The 21,027-nt window shown below is 32.7% G+C and overlaps 3 protein-coding genes across 3 annotated transcripts; 1 reads left to right on the top strand and 2 right to left on the bottom strand.

Moving 5' to 3' along the window:
- Positions 1-104: 104 nt before the first annotated feature.
- LOC105790502 (adenylate kinase isoenzyme 6 homolog) lies at positions 105-2,207 on the bottom strand. Its single transcript, XM_012618138.2, has 3 exons — positions 1,902-2,207; positions 1,017-1,162; positions 105-626 (listed from the first exon to the last, which is right to left on the bottom strand). Exons 1-3 carry the CDS (start codon positions 2,100-2,102, stop codon positions 440-442), a joined length of 534 nt encoding a protein of 177 aa, XP_012473592.1. The 5' UTR covers positions 2,103-2,207; the 3' UTR covers positions 105-439.
- Positions 2,208-4,100: 1,893 nt separating this feature from the next.
- Positions 4,101-4,997, bottom strand: LOC105790503 (small ubiquitin-related modifier 1). Its single transcript, XM_012618139.2, has 3 exons — positions 4,823-4,997; positions 4,575-4,724; positions 4,101-4,360 (listed from the first exon to the last, which is right to left on the bottom strand). The coding sequence occupies exons 1-3, from the start codon at positions 4,916-4,918 to the stop codon at positions 4,298-4,300; spliced, it is 309 nt and encodes a 102-aa protein (XP_012473593.1). The 5' UTR covers positions 4,919-4,997; the 3' UTR covers positions 4,101-4,297.
- Positions 4,998-15,995: 10,998 nt separating this feature from the next.
- On the top strand, positions 15,996-20,693 carry LOC105790498 (hypothetical protein). The gene is made up of 11 exons (XM_012618133.2): positions 15,996-16,290; positions 16,585-16,709; positions 16,818-17,034; positions 17,426-17,498; positions 17,816-17,928; positions 18,438-18,522; positions 18,813-18,885; positions 19,205-19,260; positions 19,737-19,802; positions 20,218-20,283; positions 20,359-20,693. The coding sequence occupies exons 1-11, from the start codon at positions 16,037-16,039 to the stop codon at positions 20,437-20,439; spliced, it is 1,209 nt and encodes a 402-aa protein (XP_012473587.1). The 5' UTR covers positions 15,996-16,036; the 3' UTR covers positions 20,440-20,693.
- The last annotated feature ends 334 nt before the right edge of the window (positions 20,694-21,027 follow it).

The raw sequence follows: 21,027 nt of genomic DNA, 5'->3' as shown, positions 1-21,027 counted from the left end.
GTTTGTTTACTGTATGGATCCATTTTCAACCAATTCGTTGTCAAGCCAGCTCTGATGAGTGCCTTAATCAGGTATATCTCTATCAACCAATAGGAGCAAAGATATTTTAAAAGGGGAAAAAGAAAAACCTACATAACAATTGTCTCTTCACCGATCACAATACATCCTTGAACTATCAGTTACAAACACCATTAACAAAAATACTTAAATTAAAGATAACAATCTCACATAACTCAAACCCAGACCCGGAGATTAACCCACGAAAATAACCGAAACTACCACAGTTAACTGATTTCGTGTTCAAGCTAAACTTTAAAAGCAATAGAGATTTAAACCGATACCTGATAGAGACATACCTGATTAAGGCACTCACCAGAGCTTCTTTTGCATGGTGAAGCAAAGCATATGCAGAGGGTCGATTGCGGAAAATAGCAAGCGTTCAAGATGTTGGGGGCCAACTCCTGATCCAATCAGTTAAACTTGAAACATTTCTTGTGATATCGTCGATATTATCACTCTTCAAAGCTTTTACAATATCTTCCGAGTAACTTTCTTTTGCTTCCTCTAGCAGTACTTGGAAGATTTCACACTCTATGTTGTTTGAAAGCTTGGCACCTTCATAACCTCTGACAGAGAAAAAGAATTGATGAGAAAACAAAACCACATAAGTGTGTGTCTGAATCCGGTAAATGTACACCGGTATACTCAGTTTGTGTGTGTGTGTGTGTTTTAGTTTTTCCATGTACTTAGAGGGTTCTTGGAGGAATATATCCCTATACCCACATCCAAAGATATGACGAAACAGTGTTAGAAATATTTCAAGAAAAATGAAGACTCGGGGAATAAAAAGGAAATGATCGTATAGACAGAACATTGGCATGGTATGAATGTTGAATATGGATATGTCTCCAACATGTGTCCAAAAACGCATCTGACATGAATACTTAAAGAAAAATGATGAGTTGGAACAAAGTAGAAACGAACAGGAAACAGTATTATGGACTGAAATTTGATACCTTTTACTCAACCGATCATACAACACGGTGTTGTCAGTTTGAAGTACTACAACAACATCAAACCATCTTTCGGGAAAGAAATCACAACCGTGATAATCTACAATGTTTCCACCTTCTTCCATCACATCCTCAAGCTCATCACACACCTTCAAAATCCGATACATCTAAATCAAATGCAACAAACTACAAGCCAAAATACTAGAAAATAGTAACCAAAAACAATAGAACATACCCAAAGTTGAAACAAGAAAAGAAAGTGAACTATGATACTCAGAATTGTATATAAATATTGAATACAGATGTACATTTACCAGGGGTATGTATTCATTTCTTTTAAAATTTTTCCATGTATTTGAAGTGTCATATCCCTACAGCCTATACCCATATAATCCAAACTCTTACTTTTCCCCAAGGTATTAGAGTCCAACTCATATTCTGGACATGAGTACGAGAAAATGATCCTCCAAATATATGAAAAAACACAGAGCATATCTATCAGTATCCAAAATTTGCACAAATCCAGGTAATGAGATATACAATCAAAATCCTGCAAATTAAGTATTTAAAACTCCGTTTGTAATTGAGAAATTTGCTTTCTCGTTTCTTACTACAATGCATGCGCAAAACCCAGAATATCAAATTCATGCATACCAAACCAGTTTACGAATAGAATCACAATCAAACAAGGCGTAAGATTTCCAAGTTTAAACACTGTTTATTGCTTAAATTAAATATTATACCCAAAAACTGCTTGTTGTTTAAATTTCTTTTTTTTTACAGTAATTAAAATCACTAATATCCATAAACCCTAAATTAATAACCTCAATAAATTTTTAAAAAATCAACCAAGAAATATGAAATTAGAGCATGAAGAGGTCGAATTACGAGGTCTTCATTGATAACGTGGCACTGGAGATCATCGTCCCAGCCGTCGTGCAAATTCTTCTCTTTGACCAAATCACCAATATTGATGTGGCGGAGATTGGTGGCCTCCGCCAAAGCAGAAGAGGTCGTCGTCTTGCCAGTTCCAGGCGTGCCCGTCACCAATATGTTGGGCCTCTTTCTCTTGTTACCGTCGGCGGCCATAGATGAATTATAAGCTTCTTATTACTGACTGAGTCGTGCAAAAACTAAGAGCTTGGTACAGGATTTTCAGACCGGAACACTACAATTACTTTCTGCGTTTTTTATGGAAGTGGTAGACCAGGCTTTTGAAAAACCCTTCAGGGCTTATTAAGTTTAAATCGGCCTGTAAAAAAAGCCCGGTTTATTTCTCCTTTTAAGAAATTGCAATCTTCAGACTTCTCCATGGGCCGAATCACTTTGCCCGATCCGAAGGCTCGCCTAAAAATTAGGTGAGTTTACACAAAAATATAAGCTCAAAAAATTGATTTGGACAAAAAATAAGACCTGTTTTTTAAACGGATCGAGCTTTGGGTAAACTTTTTTTATCTCAAGTCCGAAAAATATAATTTGGGATTTTTTAGATTTTTTATGATTTTTTTTGTTCTGTTATTTTTTAAAATAAAGTTATTGGTTAGTTTGAGTTTTTAAACAAAATTTGAGTTAAAATAACGAAAATTATAGAATAAAAGTATAGAGGGCAAACTGATAAAAAAATAGTACATGAACTAAAGTTACAAATTAGCTATAGAAACTAAAAAAAGTATTAAGCCAACTCAAATTACTCAATCCTTAATAGGCATGTGGTTTTTTTTAAAGAGTAAAGTATATAAATAATTATTCGAACTATAAGTATTTTTTTGTTTTAGTCATTTGTGTTTAAATTTTTTTATTTTAGTTATTAATGTTATTCAAATTTAATATTTTGGTCACTCGTTCACTAAATCACTAACAAAGTGTTAATCGGCATTTTTCATTGACATAATAATAAATTTAGCCTCCAATGTTTATAAATTCTGTCAAATTGAGCCTAATTCTAAAAATTAAACAAATTTAACCCTAAACTTTACACATCATGCCAATTCAATCTTGATTCTTAAAATCCAAAAATAAAAACTTTAAAAATTATATAAAAATTCAATTTTCGATACATACAAAATTATAAAATATTTAATTTTCTCATTTTTTCTATTACAACATTCATTTATTAAAATAATAATTTTATAAATAAAATAAGCTTTTTCCTTTTTTTTTCAACATTAATGACTTTTATGTTTAGGTTGGATAAAAAACTACAGATAAAGTTAAAAATGGAAAGAATTGATGCCTTTAGATTGTTGTCCAGAATGAGTTTATTGTGTTTGAGGTTGTGGTTGTGGTTGAAGACGAACATAATAATTAGGGATAAATAGGTGATGATGGGGAATTACAGACCCAAAGGCCATGCTGGTAGCTCCAAAGTCGATTTTTAGTTTAAAAATATCGTAACAGAAGATGTAGAAATTAAGGAATTCAAATTAAGGGTTGTTGGTGCCAAAAATTGTAACCAAAGGTGATGACCAAGATCAAAGAACAAGGTCAATCGTATGATAAAATAAATTATTATTTATAAAATAAAACTAAAAAAACCTTCGAATTTGATTTAAGAGTTGTTCGCTACTTTTTTTAAAAATATTTTATTAAAAATATTTGTAATTTAATTCTATGTTTTTATAAAAATAATTTTCTAAATATTTTTATTTTAAACTTTTATAATTTTAAAATTTAAATTTTGAATAAGTAATCTGATGAGTAATTAATAGTGATTTAACGAATAAGATAAAATATTAAATTTCAATATTGAGTAATTATTTATATTATTGAACTTTATTTAAATCAAATAAAGCGTTTAGTGACTGATTTGATATTGAAATTTTACAAACAAGAGTCCTAACTAAAATAATTTATCTACCTATTTTTTTTAACAAATCTTCTAATTTTATAATCGTGAATTTGGAGGAGCTGTACTGTGCGCATGGAGATTAAAAACAAACAGTCAACGAAAAACACTTTAGTCAAAGGAAAATAACTTCGTCCACGCTATATCTTCTCATTTCGTTTCGTTATCGAAGAGCTTTTCTAACGAATTATCAAACGACGATGAAATTGTAAGCAAAGAAAAAAAAATTTTGAAGCATAATATTGGATACAATCATTTTCATTTAATAGTTAAGAAAAAAACAAAAGGACAGCTCATTAAATTATCCATGCTTAATAGCAAGGAAATTCACCACTACTGTAGCTATAAATCAAAGAAACCCACTGTTCCGAATGCTCTCTAAATCTTTCATTTACGTATATAGAAGAAACAATATCATATATATATAATACCTACTACTTTATTCCGCTCCTCCGGTCTGGTGCAACATCGCATCGATTTCATCTCCATCCTCCATCTCCAGCTAATAAAGAACAAAAAAATCCGAACAAAACCAAAGAAATTAGTTAAACAACCATTAATTCATAAAAGTGTGATATGCTAATCTTAGAAAATTATGATTATGCATAAGTTTATAGGATGGATCATCAAGGCACTTGCAGAATTTATCAGCTTATAAACTTACGCATAAACTTGTATATCATTTCGGTACATCGAGAACACGTAAGGAAATTTACCTCATCGGGAGTCTGCTCTCCACGGAGCCTCCGCCCGTCAAACAAGAAAGCAATGGAGTTCAGATCCACCGATTGCCTATCGCAATATGCGTTCATCAGTTTCCTCATTTGAGTGCTTCTCTTAATCCTGAAAAACACTTCGTTTCCATCCTACAAAACCGAGATCGAAAAACAAATAAACGAAAAGAAGAAAAAAAATCGAAAAGAAAAACAACAGAGATGATCTAAATGACGCAAAAAGTAAAAACCTGGCCCTTGACTTTGAGATTAATGTGATTAGCTTGATCAGCCGGCTTCTTATCCTCCTCTGGTCCTCCGCCGCCGACGTTTCCCGTTGCAGACATTTTTTTTTTTTTTTGCAGTGCCGCTCTCTTTCTCCTTCCCCTTCGGTTTCTCGTATACGAATCGAATAGGACCAAACGGAGCTCTGAAATAGAGAGCGAAAGCGTTGATTTTACGCTATATATACAATTGTAAACCACTAAGTGGAGCCCCAGTTTCTTAACTCATACGCGCAGGGTCCTCGCGTAGTGACAATGAGGTAATATTGTTAAAAGTATAACCTGCTTGTTGATGACGTGGGTGCTATTCTTGAGCGAGTTTTATAGAATTGTATACTCGCTTGAATCTGGGGAATTGAAAGTTGGAGTTTAACTATATTTGATAAAGATTTGGATTCCGGGTTTTGGAAAATTGGAAAAGTCGTTGAATCTGTTAAATGGGATTTTATTTTTGCATGCCTTTTCAGTGGGAAGGGAATGGACGGTTAAGATTAATTAGTTGGGATATTGCACGGTTGATGATGGGTTAGAAAATCGTGAGTGAGGTACAGGGAAATTTCGACCTTTTTTCTTTGTTTGGCATTTACGATGTCTACATTTTTTAGGCGTGATAAATGCCGACATTAGAATTAAAAATAACAGGTAATATAATTTAGGCTTAATAATAAATTTGGCCACTAACGTTTGTATATTTTGTCAAAATGATCCTAATTATATTTTTAAGTCTTTTTTACCCATCAACCTTTAATTTTTTTTCAACCTGCTTTTTCTAATATATTTAATGAATAAATTTAATGTTCTAATTTTTTTCAAAAGGTTTCAAACTTACATGCCTGTTAAATTTTTTAACGATACTTTCATTAAATATGTTGGAAAAGTAATTTGAAAAAAAAAAAAAGTTGATGGCCAAAAAAGGTTCAAAAATACAATTAGGGTCATTTTGACAAAACATGCAAACTTTAGTGGCCAAATTTATCATTAAACCTATAATTTATAGCCTACAACTTCATAATTATGTTTATTTTGGTATCTATATATATTTTGTCTACTTTATTATCTAAACTTGACAATTAGATCCTTTTTGTCTCTAAACTTAGATTTCATCAAGATTTGATGATGTAACCATTGTTATTGGAACAGAACCAAATCAATCAATCAGACTAAGAATTTATCGATATAACGATCCAAACAAAATGGTTGAACTAATTGGATCGAAAATTGCTCAAATTTGGTAAAATTTGAAATTTGAAACAAAAATTAGCTATTTAACAAGTTGCACCGATAAATTATTTTAGTTTTTTATGAATTTTTATTATTTATTTAATTATTCTCGATCTAACAGTCGAATTGATTGAATCAAGAACCAGTGGTCTAACCGGTTCAACCATCAATCTAATTATTAAAATACTAAACGTAACACTATGAGATTATACTATGTCATCACCTGAAAATTTATATAATTTCTTCAATTTTCAAGTGATGATACGATACAATCTCAGAGTGCCACATCATCAAACTTATATTTTTCAAGTTCACGGGAGAAAATGGACCTAATTGTTAAGTTCAAATGACAAAGTGGATAAAAGAGTACATGTGCCCAAATGAATCTAATTGCCAAATTAATGGGCAAAAAATTACCGCTAAAATAAAATAAAATAAAATTTGATGATTGACTCAGATTTCGTCTTATCCATATTGGAAAATATTATATAAGTATATTATAAAAGGTTAGTATTTGATACATTGGCTGGATATTTTTTTTTTATAATTAGACTTAAAAAGTTGTTATGTATTTTTTTAAAATATTTATTTTTTTAATATTTAACTATATCTCTATAAGACACTTGTCAACCCTTATCTCTCTTATAAAATCTAAAAACTTCACTAATAATAATATACTAAGCTTTGAAAGGTCTTGTTGAAAATCAAATAGAAAGCAGTCAAAATTTAATCCAAATTACTATAAGTTTAATTTCGAAAAATGCTTCATCTGTAAATAACTTTGATTCTACATAAAATGAAACAACAGTTTAACATTCAAAGTTGCTAACATTTGTGGATTGAAAAAAAAATGTGTATATTTCCTTTTATTTTCGTAGTAAACTTTTACTCAAAAGAAGGCATTTCAGGAAGATCAAGAAGTTCTCCTCAAATACGCCCAGGAAGAAGAAATACAGATGGAGATTTCTCAAAAAGAAAAGATTTTCCAAAGGAACAAAATTGACTCGCTGTTATATCTGCAACAAAAAAAGGACATTCTACAAAATCATGTCCTAACAACAAAAAAGGAGCAAAGATGATACATCAGATACAGCAAAAGTCCGGAATAAGGATCAACAATGATGATGATCTCGAGTCCCTCTTCTCCATTGATGATGAACCAAATGAACAATCACTATGTGCAATCCAGAGTTTTGATTACAATGATTCTGAACTCTCCTCAAGTGACATCTACATGATGCAGTCTCATATCTTCTCAACTATCCAGGTAGCAATTCCTCATTTTCCAGTCTCAATCTTTTTAGACAAATACAGTAAAACTATTACTGTAATTGCATTTATTGACATTGGAGCAGCAGAAACGATAATGAATCCAGAGATTTTGCCATCAGAATGGTGGAAGCCACATACTCGTTATTTTAACTCTGCAGCAAATAGTATCTTTGCTACTCATCTGATAAGCAACCCAATCAAGGTTCAACTTTTTCCAAGATGTTCGGTGACAACAACAATTCTAGGGTCAAAACTCCCTGGCAAAGATCTTGTTTTTGGCTTTGATCTTTATATGAAAGCCAAACAATTAAGAATTCTACCAGAAGAATTGAAGTGCAAACAAATGTTCAAGCCTTTTTTTCCAAATCCCTAAGCTGTTTACGATTTATTCAGAAAGAATCAACGAAATTGTTGAAGAATTGAAAGGAAGATCTTGTACAGATTCTCATTCAGAGTTTCTTCAGAAATGTCAAAATCCTTTATGGAAAAACTCTGAGTTTTTTATTAAACTCCCTTTCAAGAACAATGAATACATCAATCCTGCCAAAGCTAGCCATGCTGGAATGAATCCAGAACATCAAAAGCTAGCAAAAAAAGAATGTCGACAATTACAACAAGAAGGTTTGATTGAAACTTCAAATTCTCAATGGGCTTGTGAAGCCTTCTATGTTAATAAGAAGTCAGAACAAGCCAGAGGAAAAGTGAGGCTTGTGATCAATTATCAGCCTCTTAATCATTTTCTCCAAGATGATAAATTTCATCTGCCCAACAGAAATTCATTGTTTGCAAGTCTTGCAAAAGCTAGAATCTTCTCAAAGTTTGATTTAAAAGCTGGATTTTGGCAATTGGGCATAGATCTAGATGAAAGGCCCAAAACAGGATTCCGTATCCCGAATAAGCATTTTCAATGGACAGTTATGCCTTTTGGCCTAAAAATTACCCCATCACTATTCCAGAAGGCTATGATCAAAATTTTCCAACCTATTATGGATTTAGCCTTGATCTACATAGATGATATCCTCCTGTACAGCCTAGATCAAGTAGAACATGCGGACTTGCTAGATCAATTCAGATAAATCATTCTCCAATATGAGATAATGCTCTCAGAAAGAAAGATACATATTAAAAAAGAAGAAATAGAGTTTCTTGGAATGAATCTTAAGGAAGGAAGATATCAGCCCAGTCTACATATTGCAGACGAATCGCAAAAATTCCCGGCTGACAATCTATCCAAAAAACAAGTCCAACAATTCTTAGGAATAGTAAATTATCTAAGAGATTTTATTCCAAAAATCTCCAAATCTACTAATCCTTTAAGAAAAATGCTGAAGAATGATCCTCCTCTATAGAGCACAAAACAAACCCGAGCAATCCAAAAGCTGAAAAAAGAGTTGCAAAAATTACCACCTCTTCAAATCCCCTTAGATGGAAAAAAAATTTTATAGACAGATGCCAGTGACAAATATTAGGAAGCAGTTCTTTTTGAAGAAAAGGAACGCAAAAGACAAATTTGTGGATACAAGAGTGGAATATTCACTAATGCTGAGATCCATTATCATTCCACCTTCAAAGAAATCGTTGCTGTGAAAAAAGGTATATCCAAATTTGAATTTCATCTTATAGGACATCATTTCCATATTGAAATGGACATGTCCTCATTCCCTAAAATGCTTAAATTCAAACAAAAGGATATCCCTCACCCTCAATTATTAAGATGGTCAGAATGGTTTTCTAAGTATTCCTTTGATGTCAAACACATAAAAAGGAAAACTAATATGCTTGCTGACATTCTCACCAGACCCCCAGAAAATTTTATGATACAGCCCTCTTCCTTTAAAGGAAAAAAGAAATCCCAAACTCCACCTTCACCCTTTTCTATACCTTGCCAACCAAATTCATGCCTAGACCATCCTCCAGAAGTTTTGAGCTTAATCCTAGAAAAAAATAATTCATAGGGAAGCTAGAAATATGATGGAGTCGTATCAACTTAGTGTTTTCTGAGATTTTGGTGGATTATTTCTCAAACCATTAGATATTCATCCTGAATATCATTTCATTCATTCATTAAAGTTCCAGTTCACTGAGTTCCGTGATGAATTAAAATGGATGCTTTGGTATTTAACTCATTTGTTCCACATTGGGATAGAATTCTTCATTGAAGATCTCCAATATTTCCTGACAATGGCCATGCAATATGAAATTAGCCCAGAAATGAAAAATCTAGCTATCTTTTTCAAATGGTTTTATCCTTTGGAACAATGGTCTGATATGATCAAGTTTGAATTTCTTAAAAACACAAGAGCCCAATAGATCTTGATTATCTTTTACAGGCCCCAATATTTCATGCAAAATGGTCCAGCAACACAATCAGGAGCATTTCCTAGTGCATAGATTCATAAAACTTATTTCTCAGAAGTAAGTCTAAATCCTTATGACTATAAGGATTTGCAAAAGTACTTGTGCCATATTAATAAAATTATCCCTTCAGAGATATGGCCTTCAGGGAAAACATTGGCCCCATAAGATGTAAACATTGATCCACTGACACCTTATCAAGAACAGTTGAAAAAGGCTTTAAAGGAATATCAGTCAAATATACCAAATCTAAGGGAGTGGTCACAAGATTATCCAATGTATTGTAGCCCAGCAACACAAAACACACCAGCCTGGAAAGATGTGCATGAAGATATATCTGACAAACCACCTGATGACTTAGAAGAAAAACTTGAACAGCTGGAATTAATGCGCTACAGGGCTAGGAAGGAAAAGAAGAGAAAAATAGAAGAATTAAACATTACATCTGACATCAGCACAGATTATGACACTGATTAAAGGCTTTCTTGTCCTTTTGTGAATTATTACCTTTACTTTAATTAGTGTCAGTATGAGTTATTGTACTATAAAGCTTTGGATAAGCTTTGGATGCCTTTACTTTAATTAGTGTCAGTATGGGTCATTGTACTATAAAGCTTTGGATAAGCTTTGGATGCCTTTACTTTAATTAGTGTCAATATGAGTTATTGTACCATAAAGTTTCATATGAGATTCCTTCTTATCTTTAGGAGGATGAAGGTTAATCTTTCTCTATAAAAAGGGAAAAAAATTTCAATTGTAAGAGATAGAATTTTGAAAATAAAAATACTAGAGTGCTTTTGTAAAATGTCTTACTAAAACTCTCTGTTCTCTTCCTTATTGATTATGGTATATCGATAAAAGAATATCTCCCGTGAGTTTAGAAGTATGCTCTATGATTGCCATGAAATGGATCCTGCATAACAGAAACTAAGCTTAGACCAGGGGTACTAAACTCAGTTGAGTTTGAGGAAGTAGTCTGAATTAATTGGGTTAACAGCTAAAAGGCAGTGCCCGTTTAAGTGGCCAAAAGGAGAATGCCTTGTTTTTTGGCATAGCATACCTGCAGTTATGATCTATTAATTTCAGATATCCCGGCCTCGAACCCACCTAGAGGTGTGCATGGGCTGGGCGGCCCGGTCCGGCTCGACTACCCGCTCGAAATATGGGAGGTTTGGGTAAAAATATAGGCCCAAAATATGGGCTTGGGCAAAAAATGAGGCCCGTTTAAAAAACGGGCGGCCTCGAAAAATTTTTTGGCTCGGGCTTTACCTACCAATAATATATATTTTTATTTTTTAATTTTTAAGCACATTTCTTTTTCCGTGAATGTGACTCCGTCCCCCAGTCCCAAGCCATTTCCCCATTTCCTCTTCCACAAATCCCTAGCCCCATTTCCCTTTTCTCTATTCTTTGGTCGCAAAGTGCAAACCAAACTACATCCACCGTACGATTCTCTCTCTCCTTTTGCTTCAAAGCTTCTTTCTGGGTATTTTTCTAAATCTAATCTAAGCAACATTGTGTTCTTTGCTGTGTTTGCTCAAAAGTTTTCTTTCTTTTTTTTCTTTGTTCTTTCAAGATTTACATCTGCAAGTCATTAGTAATGTTGTTGATTCCTTTTTCTTTGTTGAATATCATCAGCATTTTGAATCTGTGAATAAAAGATCATATAAAATTAATGAATTTCATTCTGGGAGATGGTGGTGGATCTGGTTTTGGCATTTGATGCATTATTTTTGTAGTTTAGTTGACCGAAAAAAAATATACCTCTAAAACAAGCTGATTCACATGCAGATTTATTTGATGCCATGTGTATCATATAATAATTTATAGTTTTAGATCTTTAGACTATAATTTCTAGAAATAAAGTTGAGAACTTTTACTTGATGTTCTTATGTTTTCTCGCTAAAATGGTAACATTCATCTATGTTTTAAACATTAAGTTTCTTTCTCTTTATTCTGCTTTCTCGAATCCCTATCATCCCATGCACCAAATGTTATATACAAAAAATGCATTTTGTTGATATTTGATAACATAAAATTTTATAAATTTTGTTATACAAAAAATTGCATTTATAAATAACATTTAAATTCAATTAGTTGGTAATTTTAAAAATGCATTTTGTTCTTTAAATAAGTAATCTTATTTTAATTTTTTTTCATTATATACAAAAAAAAATTTGATATTTGATATAATTTTAATAACAATTAATTTTAATATTAGTTTTAAGCACAAAAAAAAAGGGCCGGCCCGGGCCGGGCCCGGGCTTCATATTCTTTCCACGGGCTGGGCTTAGACAACATATTAAGCCCATATTTCGGGCTGGGCTGGGCCCGGGCCTAGTAAGGGGCTGAAATTTTTTTTCGGTATGCACACCTCTAAACCCATCTGCCAAGTTAATAACATTTTTTTTATTTTTATTATTATAAAATGTGTTTAAGAAAATCTTAATTTTCACTAACATTTTAATCCAATGAATCAACCAAAATAATATGATATACCTAATTAATTATGTTGATACAAGTAAGTTGTGTCAAGTGATGCGGATTTAAGCTCGTGACGAATGTATACAAAACATTTCATGAATGTCAACTAATTAAATGGGACTCATTTGACCCTTTTGAAATGATCCGATTTGTGCAACATAAGGAGGTCAACTAATTAAATAGAACTTATTTGATCGTTGCAGATAAACTACTAAAGATAAAAATATTGGCGAATGAACCATCCATCAATGTAGATAAAAGTTGCCAATACATTGTGGATGAACCACCGATCATATAGATAAACTGCCGACTAAAATACGTTATGGATGAACCACTGGTCGGGTAGATAAATTGTCGACTACTTCTTTTGTTCATATCGTCTCACTCCATGCAATGCAACATAACATGCTTATAACAAATCAATATGGTAGAAATATCATGCTTATAACAAGTTGTCACCCCATGCAATGCAACATAACATGCTTATAACAAATCAATATGGTAGAAATATCATGCTTATAACAAGTTGATATAGTAGCAATTGTCATGCTTAAAATAGATTATTACGGTAGCAATAATCATGCTTAACATATAATTTTGGGCTTTTTTTTGGGCTTCTGGACCCAATTTACGATTTCAGGTCCAATTTTCAAGTTTAATTACCCATTAGGCCAATTGTTTGGCTTGAAAAATTAGTTTCCAAAATTATCATATTAATTTTAATTAATTTGATTAATTTAATTTTAATTGATCAAAATTAATTTTCTCAAAAATCACTTAGATTTTCTAACTTAATTTTTCAATAAAATTCTTTAATCAAATTCTCTAGTTGAACAATTCTTACAACTGCCCAATTTAATTTCACATCGAATAAATTGACTCAATTAAATTATTTCCAAAGTCGTAGATTTTTCTTCTATTCAAATGCAGTCCGATAAAACTTTTGTCGAGATAGTAGAGGGACCAATCGGACATATACAATTAGGCTCTAGTAATTGCAATTATGTCTAGAAGCATCGTTTCGATAATTCGCAATTACTTAATCATTGAGTCAAACCACAAGAAGTATCATGATTAAAAACTCCTTATTGTATACTCTTTACAAAAGCAATTTATCCAACTGTTTTGTCCGATAACCTAGTCATGTGTGTGTTACCCTCATATGATATCATTGATTCCTTTGAGTTAAATCTGTTTACTCAAAACAATTGTATTTTATCTCATTGTCACCATTGGGTCTACTTAATGATTAATATGATCACTGTGATAAATTGCTCGTTTGAGAACGTGCAACCTGTGGCCACATTCCATGTTTATCAATCCACCAATGCCAATGAGAGGATATCGTTAACTTTTTAATTGAGTTATAAATTCCACTGTTGCTAGTAAAGTCATGCCATACACAAGTCATGTACCCAACCTACCGGCTATTAGCTCAATCATCTTTAGAGCATAAGCCTCCACTTATATCAAAGTACATGAGTTATATACGGGTGGTCAGTGGCTAACTCAAGTTTTAGGTAAACCACACCATGAATGTCACAAGTGAATTAATTAACAAGCGGATCCAGAATTAATTCATCTTAGGTCTAATCTAATGTATCATTCTGCCAATGAATACATCTGTCTCTACCCGTGGAGTCAACTGCTCCAATAGCCAAGACTAACCATCTCCTCAATTGGAATTGTAGACAATATAATAATCCTTCTCAATATTTGAATCAAATGCTTACTTTGATTCATTTACGAGATTACGGACTCGTTTAGATTATCTATTGAAGTAAGTTGTCTTTCTCGTAATGTAAACATTCTTATAATGCCATTTATAATCAGTTTGAACTTAGACAATCAATGAGTTAATAATTGTTTGTCACAATTTCGTTATGCATGCAAAATATAAAAGACGAAAATACAAAAGACATAAAAGTGAAATGTGAAATTTATTTTTTCATCATTCAAATGCATAGAAAATAATTACATGTTTACTACAATATTGGCACATTTCCTAACATGTGTAACATGCACTTAGTGGAGTAGAAGTAATAATAACATTATCAATTTATCAGAAGTACTATGACAATAAATAAGTAATCATTCACACGTCCCATATTATCACAGTAACAATTCAATCATTAAATCATAAATTTCAACGTATTCAAAATATCAGGGACTTAATTGAGTGAAATAAAACTCCAACAAATAGTTCGGGACTATACAAGGACTAAATTGAGCAATTCTTAAAATTCTGGCAAAACTATAAAATAGAGATCACATGGCCGTGTGGTTAGACCGTGTAGAGGGCTTACACAGTTATGTCGGTAGGCCGTGTAGAGGGCTTACATAGCCATGTGGCAAATGCAAAAATTAACCTACAGGAGAGACACAACCGTGTGGAAGATCCATGGCTGTATGGTTCACGAACTAGATTAGGGTTTGCATGCACATGGCCATATGGGGTTGTGTGGTCCACACGCCTGTGTGGTCTTAGACCTACACACGATTTGCCCCGATTCATTTAGTCAAGAATACACACCTTTTGTCGGGGGTTCGACCGACATTCCTCACAATCAAATTTGATCTGATTCCCATAAATCAAGTCCTTCAACGGCAAATATACACAATTAACGATAGATATCAAAATTTGGGCAAGATTTGCAAAAGATTTGGCAAGGACCGTAAAAAATTGTTTAGCGTCGGATAAAAATAGTACAAAAATTAGGGATCTACACATTGAAAATAAGATGTACTTATTGATTCTTGGTAGGGATGCTATTGACAGTAATTACATAAGATATTGACTTAATGATTATCTAATGTTTAACTAATACTAAGTGATATTACTTGGTTAGATCGTAATATGAAAAAGCAACTTATATTAGTAGTTGAACCTAAACATGTCATATTATCATTAGTCAAATCGAAAATGAGCAAACCGATTGAAAGACTAATATGTTGTCTATCAATTTCAACTGTGGAGATTTTTTGTCTTGAACATTAGAGTGAATGACTCCTAAAAGATAGAGACATAGATCTAATTGACTGGATTAACAGTACATCGGACAAGACCTAGGTAGAATAGATCTTAAATTCGTCTATGAATTTATTTATGTGTGACATTCATAGTGTGACATATCTTAATCCTAAATGGATGATGGACTATGTATACGTGATTTGTATACTTTGATGTAAGCAAAAACCTGAGTTCATATAGATAAGAAACCGAAAGCTGGTGTGGTATACGACTCTTGCAGTATGTAACATCATTCACAGTAGTGAAATTCATAACCCAACTAATGAGTAAGATATTCTTTCATTGACATTACATGATAAATAAAACTAAATATGATCACGAGTCGTTTATCTTTATGATAATTAACTTGATTATTATGTGATAGTAATTAACTTTTTATGAATTAGATGTAATTGTTGTTATGAGATAAAATAAAATCATATTGAAACAACAAATTTATCTGAAAGAGATTAGGAATATCCTATAAAACTATTACACTTATGACAATGTTATTGAATGAACACCGATTAAGCAATTTTCGTAATTGTATTTAATTAGAAAGAATTTAATCACAATATTAAAGTTGAATAATTTCGTAACTAAATAAATTTAAAATTAAGAAAAAAAAAAGTTAGAAAGATAATTGTAAATTATAAAATAGTATAGAATTAGGAACAGCTTAATCTTGAGATTCATTACTGCCCCTCTTAAAATCCTGTGCAGGGAAATCTCGACGTCACTCCCAATTTGTGTAACAAAAATCAGAACCAAAAAAAAAAAAAAAACAATATATCCCATTGTTTATTCCAGTACGCCCCGCACCAATCAAACTAAGCCAAATGCACCCCCGCCCTTCCTTTTATGAGACCTTGCATTTTCCTGCCCAAAACATAACAATCCAGTTTCCAAGCTTCCCAGCAATGTCAACCATGGTGGTTTTCTCCTTTGCCTACTCCTTACACCCTTCACCACTTCTCTCTTCATTCCACCCTCCACCACGCCCCCATATTCAAACCCAAACTGTTTTCTCTCACATTTCTCGACCCAAACACTTGAAACCTTTCCACTTCTTTACAAGGCACTCTTCTTTTGGGTAACTTCCATTCCTTTGTTTGCTTTTATCAGTTTCGGTTTTTTAGCCTTTGTTATGTATGGTTATTAGAGAGTAACCAAAGCCTAGTTGAGCTCAAGTTCAATTCCAAATTTGGTTTGAGCTCAACCTGGAATTGAGTCTCGAAGCTTGGCTCGATCGGAGATACTATTCGAACTTGCTGGATTAGGTTGGATTAGACTTGTTTACCTAGAAACTGTGTCTAGTGAATGTTAAATGTTATACTTTATCTAAATAATCCATGGAACTTTGTCAATTCATATTGTTAAAAAACAGGATTAGAAGTTTTCAGCATGAAGATGGTGAAAACATTGGTAATGTAGAGCCAATGGGTAAGCTAGATAAAGGAGATAGAACTGATGATGAGGAGTTACCTGAAAATCAAAATCGCAATACTGCAGGTAAACATGACAATTCTTGTATTTTCTAGTGTAATAATCATGTTTAAAACATTTTTGTATATAATTTTTGACAAGTTAATGATTTTGTATCATATAATATTGTCTCAGGGAGAGGAAGTTCTTTTCTGGCAAAATTAGCCATCGCATTAGGCGTGGCAGCAGCTCTTACTGTCATGTCATTTGGCATAAAAGGAGCTAGTTTTGGATCATTGCTTGGAGTTCAACGCCTGGCTGAAGTTTCACCCTCTTCAACTATGGATACCACTGTTGGTTTCACTTTCAAAGCTTTTGGTTATAAATTTATGCTTCCTGAATATGCACCAGGGTATGCCTTCTGAGCTTGAATTACAATAAACTGCAGTTCCATCTCTTTTATAGTTTTTATCTATGTTACTCCGACTTTTTACTTTGCTTGAAGTATTAGTGTCCGGTATACAGGTATCATAGTATGATCCTTCAAAGTATATGAAAAAACTTCAAAGAGAAAAACCCTTATCCCACCCTCAACTTTGAGTCCGGGTAGCATAGCTTTGAGAGGCCTGTCAATAACAGATATTTAGAGGGTCTTTGAAGCATCATATTCTCATATTTATATCTGAAAATTTGTTGGACATGAATACAAATGAAGAGCTGAGGCTGTGCCTATGCTTCCCACATATGTATTTCATTTACTAAAATGGCTCTAAAGTACCTTTTACCTAATTGCCATGTTTCAGATGGATATACTTCTGGTTGCTTATGGCTGCTGGTTGTGGACTTTTCATTAGTGAAGAGGCTTTAAATATTTGGGTCTGTCCTTTGCATTGGTACTTAATGTTTCACTAACTCAAAATTTTTGCTACCTCTTTTTTTGCTTGCTATGTTGTTCAGATTCTTCATTTTTCTTGAAATATTTGTGCGTGACACTCGTATCCAATACATGGATATGGGAATATGACCGTCATGGATCTTCTAAATACATAGACAAACATAGAAAATCTAATTCTACATGTATTTGACACTTACACCTAATTTAAATAACATAGTTTCCTTTTATTAGGTTTTTTACTTTAACTAAGCACTCCCTTTTGAATTTTAACCTATATATCTGTTTTGAATAAATTTAGGTTGGCATAACTTTGGCACGGTTACTATCATTGGATGGAACATGGCATTCCTTTGTTGAGTCTCTCTCAAGAAATGCCCCATACATAATATCCACAGTTCTTTGGGTATACTGGTTAGTGGTTGCTTTATCTTATTATTTATTTTAGTCGTGTTTTGTAACTATGTTGTACAGGCTTTTCATTTTCTCTTGAAATATGAAACTTTTTTCCAGCATATGGATACGGGGATATGACCAATAGGAATCCTCCAAATACATGGAAATACTTGAAAAAAAATCTTAAACCGTTTCAGACACGTACTCGAGTCTTGTAACATAGAATGTGATTATCAACTTAGATAAGAATACATTCTTTGAATGTTGACTGTTAATATGATAAACTAGGCTTGCCTTGAGTCAAAATCTCAAGGAAATTGAAGTTCAAGTATCCCAAAGCATAGAGATTTTCATTTTGTTAAATTGTGAAATATTTGGGTCTTTTGACATCTTATATTAAAGTTACCCTTCCACCTATAACCAATTCATTTTGCATTGTATGCTTATGTTGTTTATTCCTTTTTGGTTGTTTGTGATTCCTAAATGATTTTCTTTCTTCGTTGCTAAATCGCAACTTGAAAATTTAGGGGAGTTTGCATCAGTGATATGATACCATTTTACCTTGGAAAGCTTTTTAGAGAAAGTGGAGCATCTGATGATGTTTGTTCAAAGGTTTGTTTTGTTCTTTTAGGGTTCAGGATTTCTATTCACAAATGCACATACTTATTAGAGATGTCGTAGGTAGTGTGTATTTATATATTTGCGGATGTTCCATTCATTTTTGTTGCTGACTTGAATATAGTTGCTCTTTACAGCAGAAGCAAATATTAACCTTTAGATATCCATTATCCTAGTTCGTTTTACTTTTATGGATAAAAGTACATTCTATTCCGAGCATGTACTTTTCCTGCATTTGCACAATAATCATGTATATCTTTTCTCAATGTTGATGATGACTACAGTTAGGAATCGGCGAAGAGAAGGTTTCGCAAATCAGACACGCTGTTCAAAAATATGGCAATCTCATAGGCTTCAGTGAGTTACAAGAGCTTCTTTACTCTGCTCTTTTTTGTTTTGCATATTGGGAAGTGCTATTTGATATGATATTCTTGTCTGACGTATATCCGGCTATGGATATAGTCATATAGAGATAGTCTCTTTAAAGATACTTAAAATACATAAAGAAGCTTTAAGAAAATCTGGATATACCCGTATCGAACATATATATTTTTAACATTTTAGAATATTTTTAATCATATTAGACAAATTTCTTGAATTATGTTTGAGGTTTTAATGTACATGTTTGTGGAATTAAAATTTACGTTTTCTAGCGGTCCTGTTTTTTGATCTGCAGTAGAGCGATTTTCACTCGGAGTAAGAAATCCCACAGCTTTCCTCGCAGGGTCTCTGGTTAGTAAATACTTCTATATCTCTCTACATGATACTGTTGACTATGTACTCGGACTTGAGTGTGAGTATACTCGTGCCTGGCACGAGTATATTTAATTTTATTCTAAGATTTCATTTATTTGGAGAGTCTTTGGAAGATTATATTTGCATACTCATGGTTGGATACAATCATACAAATGCTTAAAAGAATATGAAGAGTCGGAACGTCATAGAATATTGGTGCTTTAGTAATGAAGTTTACATTGTTGTTTGACGTGACTTGGAATTGAAGACAGAATGATCTAAACCTATATTTCTCAGACTTTGTTTTCGTTGTTGAAGTATTCGTGTATGATACTTATGTTATATGAATATGGTATATGACCTTCTAAGAACTCTCTGTATCCAACACTCACATTCGAGTACAAATAACATCCGTATCCAGCCTATAAAATTGTTTTTTACAACTAATGATTACAATGCTGCATCTAATGAAGGGAATATCTCCTGAATTCTTCTTTGCTGGAGTTTGTTGTGGTGGTTTGGTCACTCTTCCAATTCAGGTCAGTCATTTTCTGTTGGCATTAGTGTTATTTTGCCTATGTATTATGGTCTTTGGATTTCGATTTTATGTTGCTCCGATTTTTCATATTCACTTTTAGTTTTCCTATAGCGTCTAACACGATCCCAACATATGGGAATATGATCCATCCTCTAAATTCGTGAAAAAACTCGGAAAATTTAAATATATCCATATCAAACACAATCTATATACGCCACTCACAGTCGAGTATGAGTTTTATCAAATATAGTGTGTTGTCTATATGGTATACACCTATGATTATGATGGGCTGCTCATTGAACTACTCGTGTCTGATTCATATCTCGAATATGATACACCTGATTTTAAGTAACATAGTTTTAACTTGTTATCACTCGGAACTAATGCTATATTCTCTTTGGTTATCTGGAATCAAGCTTGGAATTGGATTTTTGATGAGGAAACGCCCTGTATTTGCCCTGGCAACGGTCGCAACAGTAGTGGTATAACAGGTTCTTGGTGCTTCTCCAATGTTTGATTTTTGTAAATAGAAATATCTAATGTAGAATATCATACAGGGAATTTGGACTGTGTTTCCATATGTTATGGCTGCTTCAACTGCATTATTCCTGTACCTGCGGCGCCGTTACTCATCCTAGCTCGGGTCTTACCAGTTCAACTCTCGGTCTGGTTTTCATTCTTTGTTTGCAATTGAAGCAGAAGGCATAGCATTGATAATCCATCCTCATTTGCTATTTCCAATTTAAATATTCATTAATTTCCATATTCTGGCGGCGGAAAATGTATATATATTGATCAAATTCGGTTACTTCTGTTGAAAAATTTGATCTCTTTGTACGGTTAAAAATTAGCGTAATTGACAAAATAATCAAACAATGACATATTTGCCACATGTACTTCATGCTAATGTATAGGGTTGAAATTTCCCTTTTAGTTAGATTGCATTCTAGCAATCAAGCTTGAAAAGGTAGAGTCTTTTAAATTAAAATGTGAAATCCAAAATAAAATTTTAATCTATGTAATATTTGGTTTTAGTTGATGGAATGTGCATTTTAATATTTTAGTTATAGAAATTATCTTTTTTTAATATTTTAATTTCAATTTTATAAAATTATGATAATTTTGTTTTTATTGCAATTTATATATTAATAAGTAAATATGTGGTGTTGAAATAAATTTATAAATCATACTTATAATACTTCATGAAAATTGATTGCATCACCAAT

The sequence above is a fragment of the Gossypium raimondii genome, chromosome 8 (assembly GCF_025698545.1).
Source record: "Gossypium raimondii isolate GPD5lz chromosome 8, ASM2569854v1, whole genome shotgun sequence".
Taxonomy (NCBI): domain Eukaryota; kingdom Viridiplantae; phylum Streptophyta; class Magnoliopsida; order Malvales; family Malvaceae; genus Gossypium; species Gossypium raimondii.
Note: the sequence above shows the minus strand (reverse complement) of the source record. Positions and strands in the feature narration are given on the sequence as shown.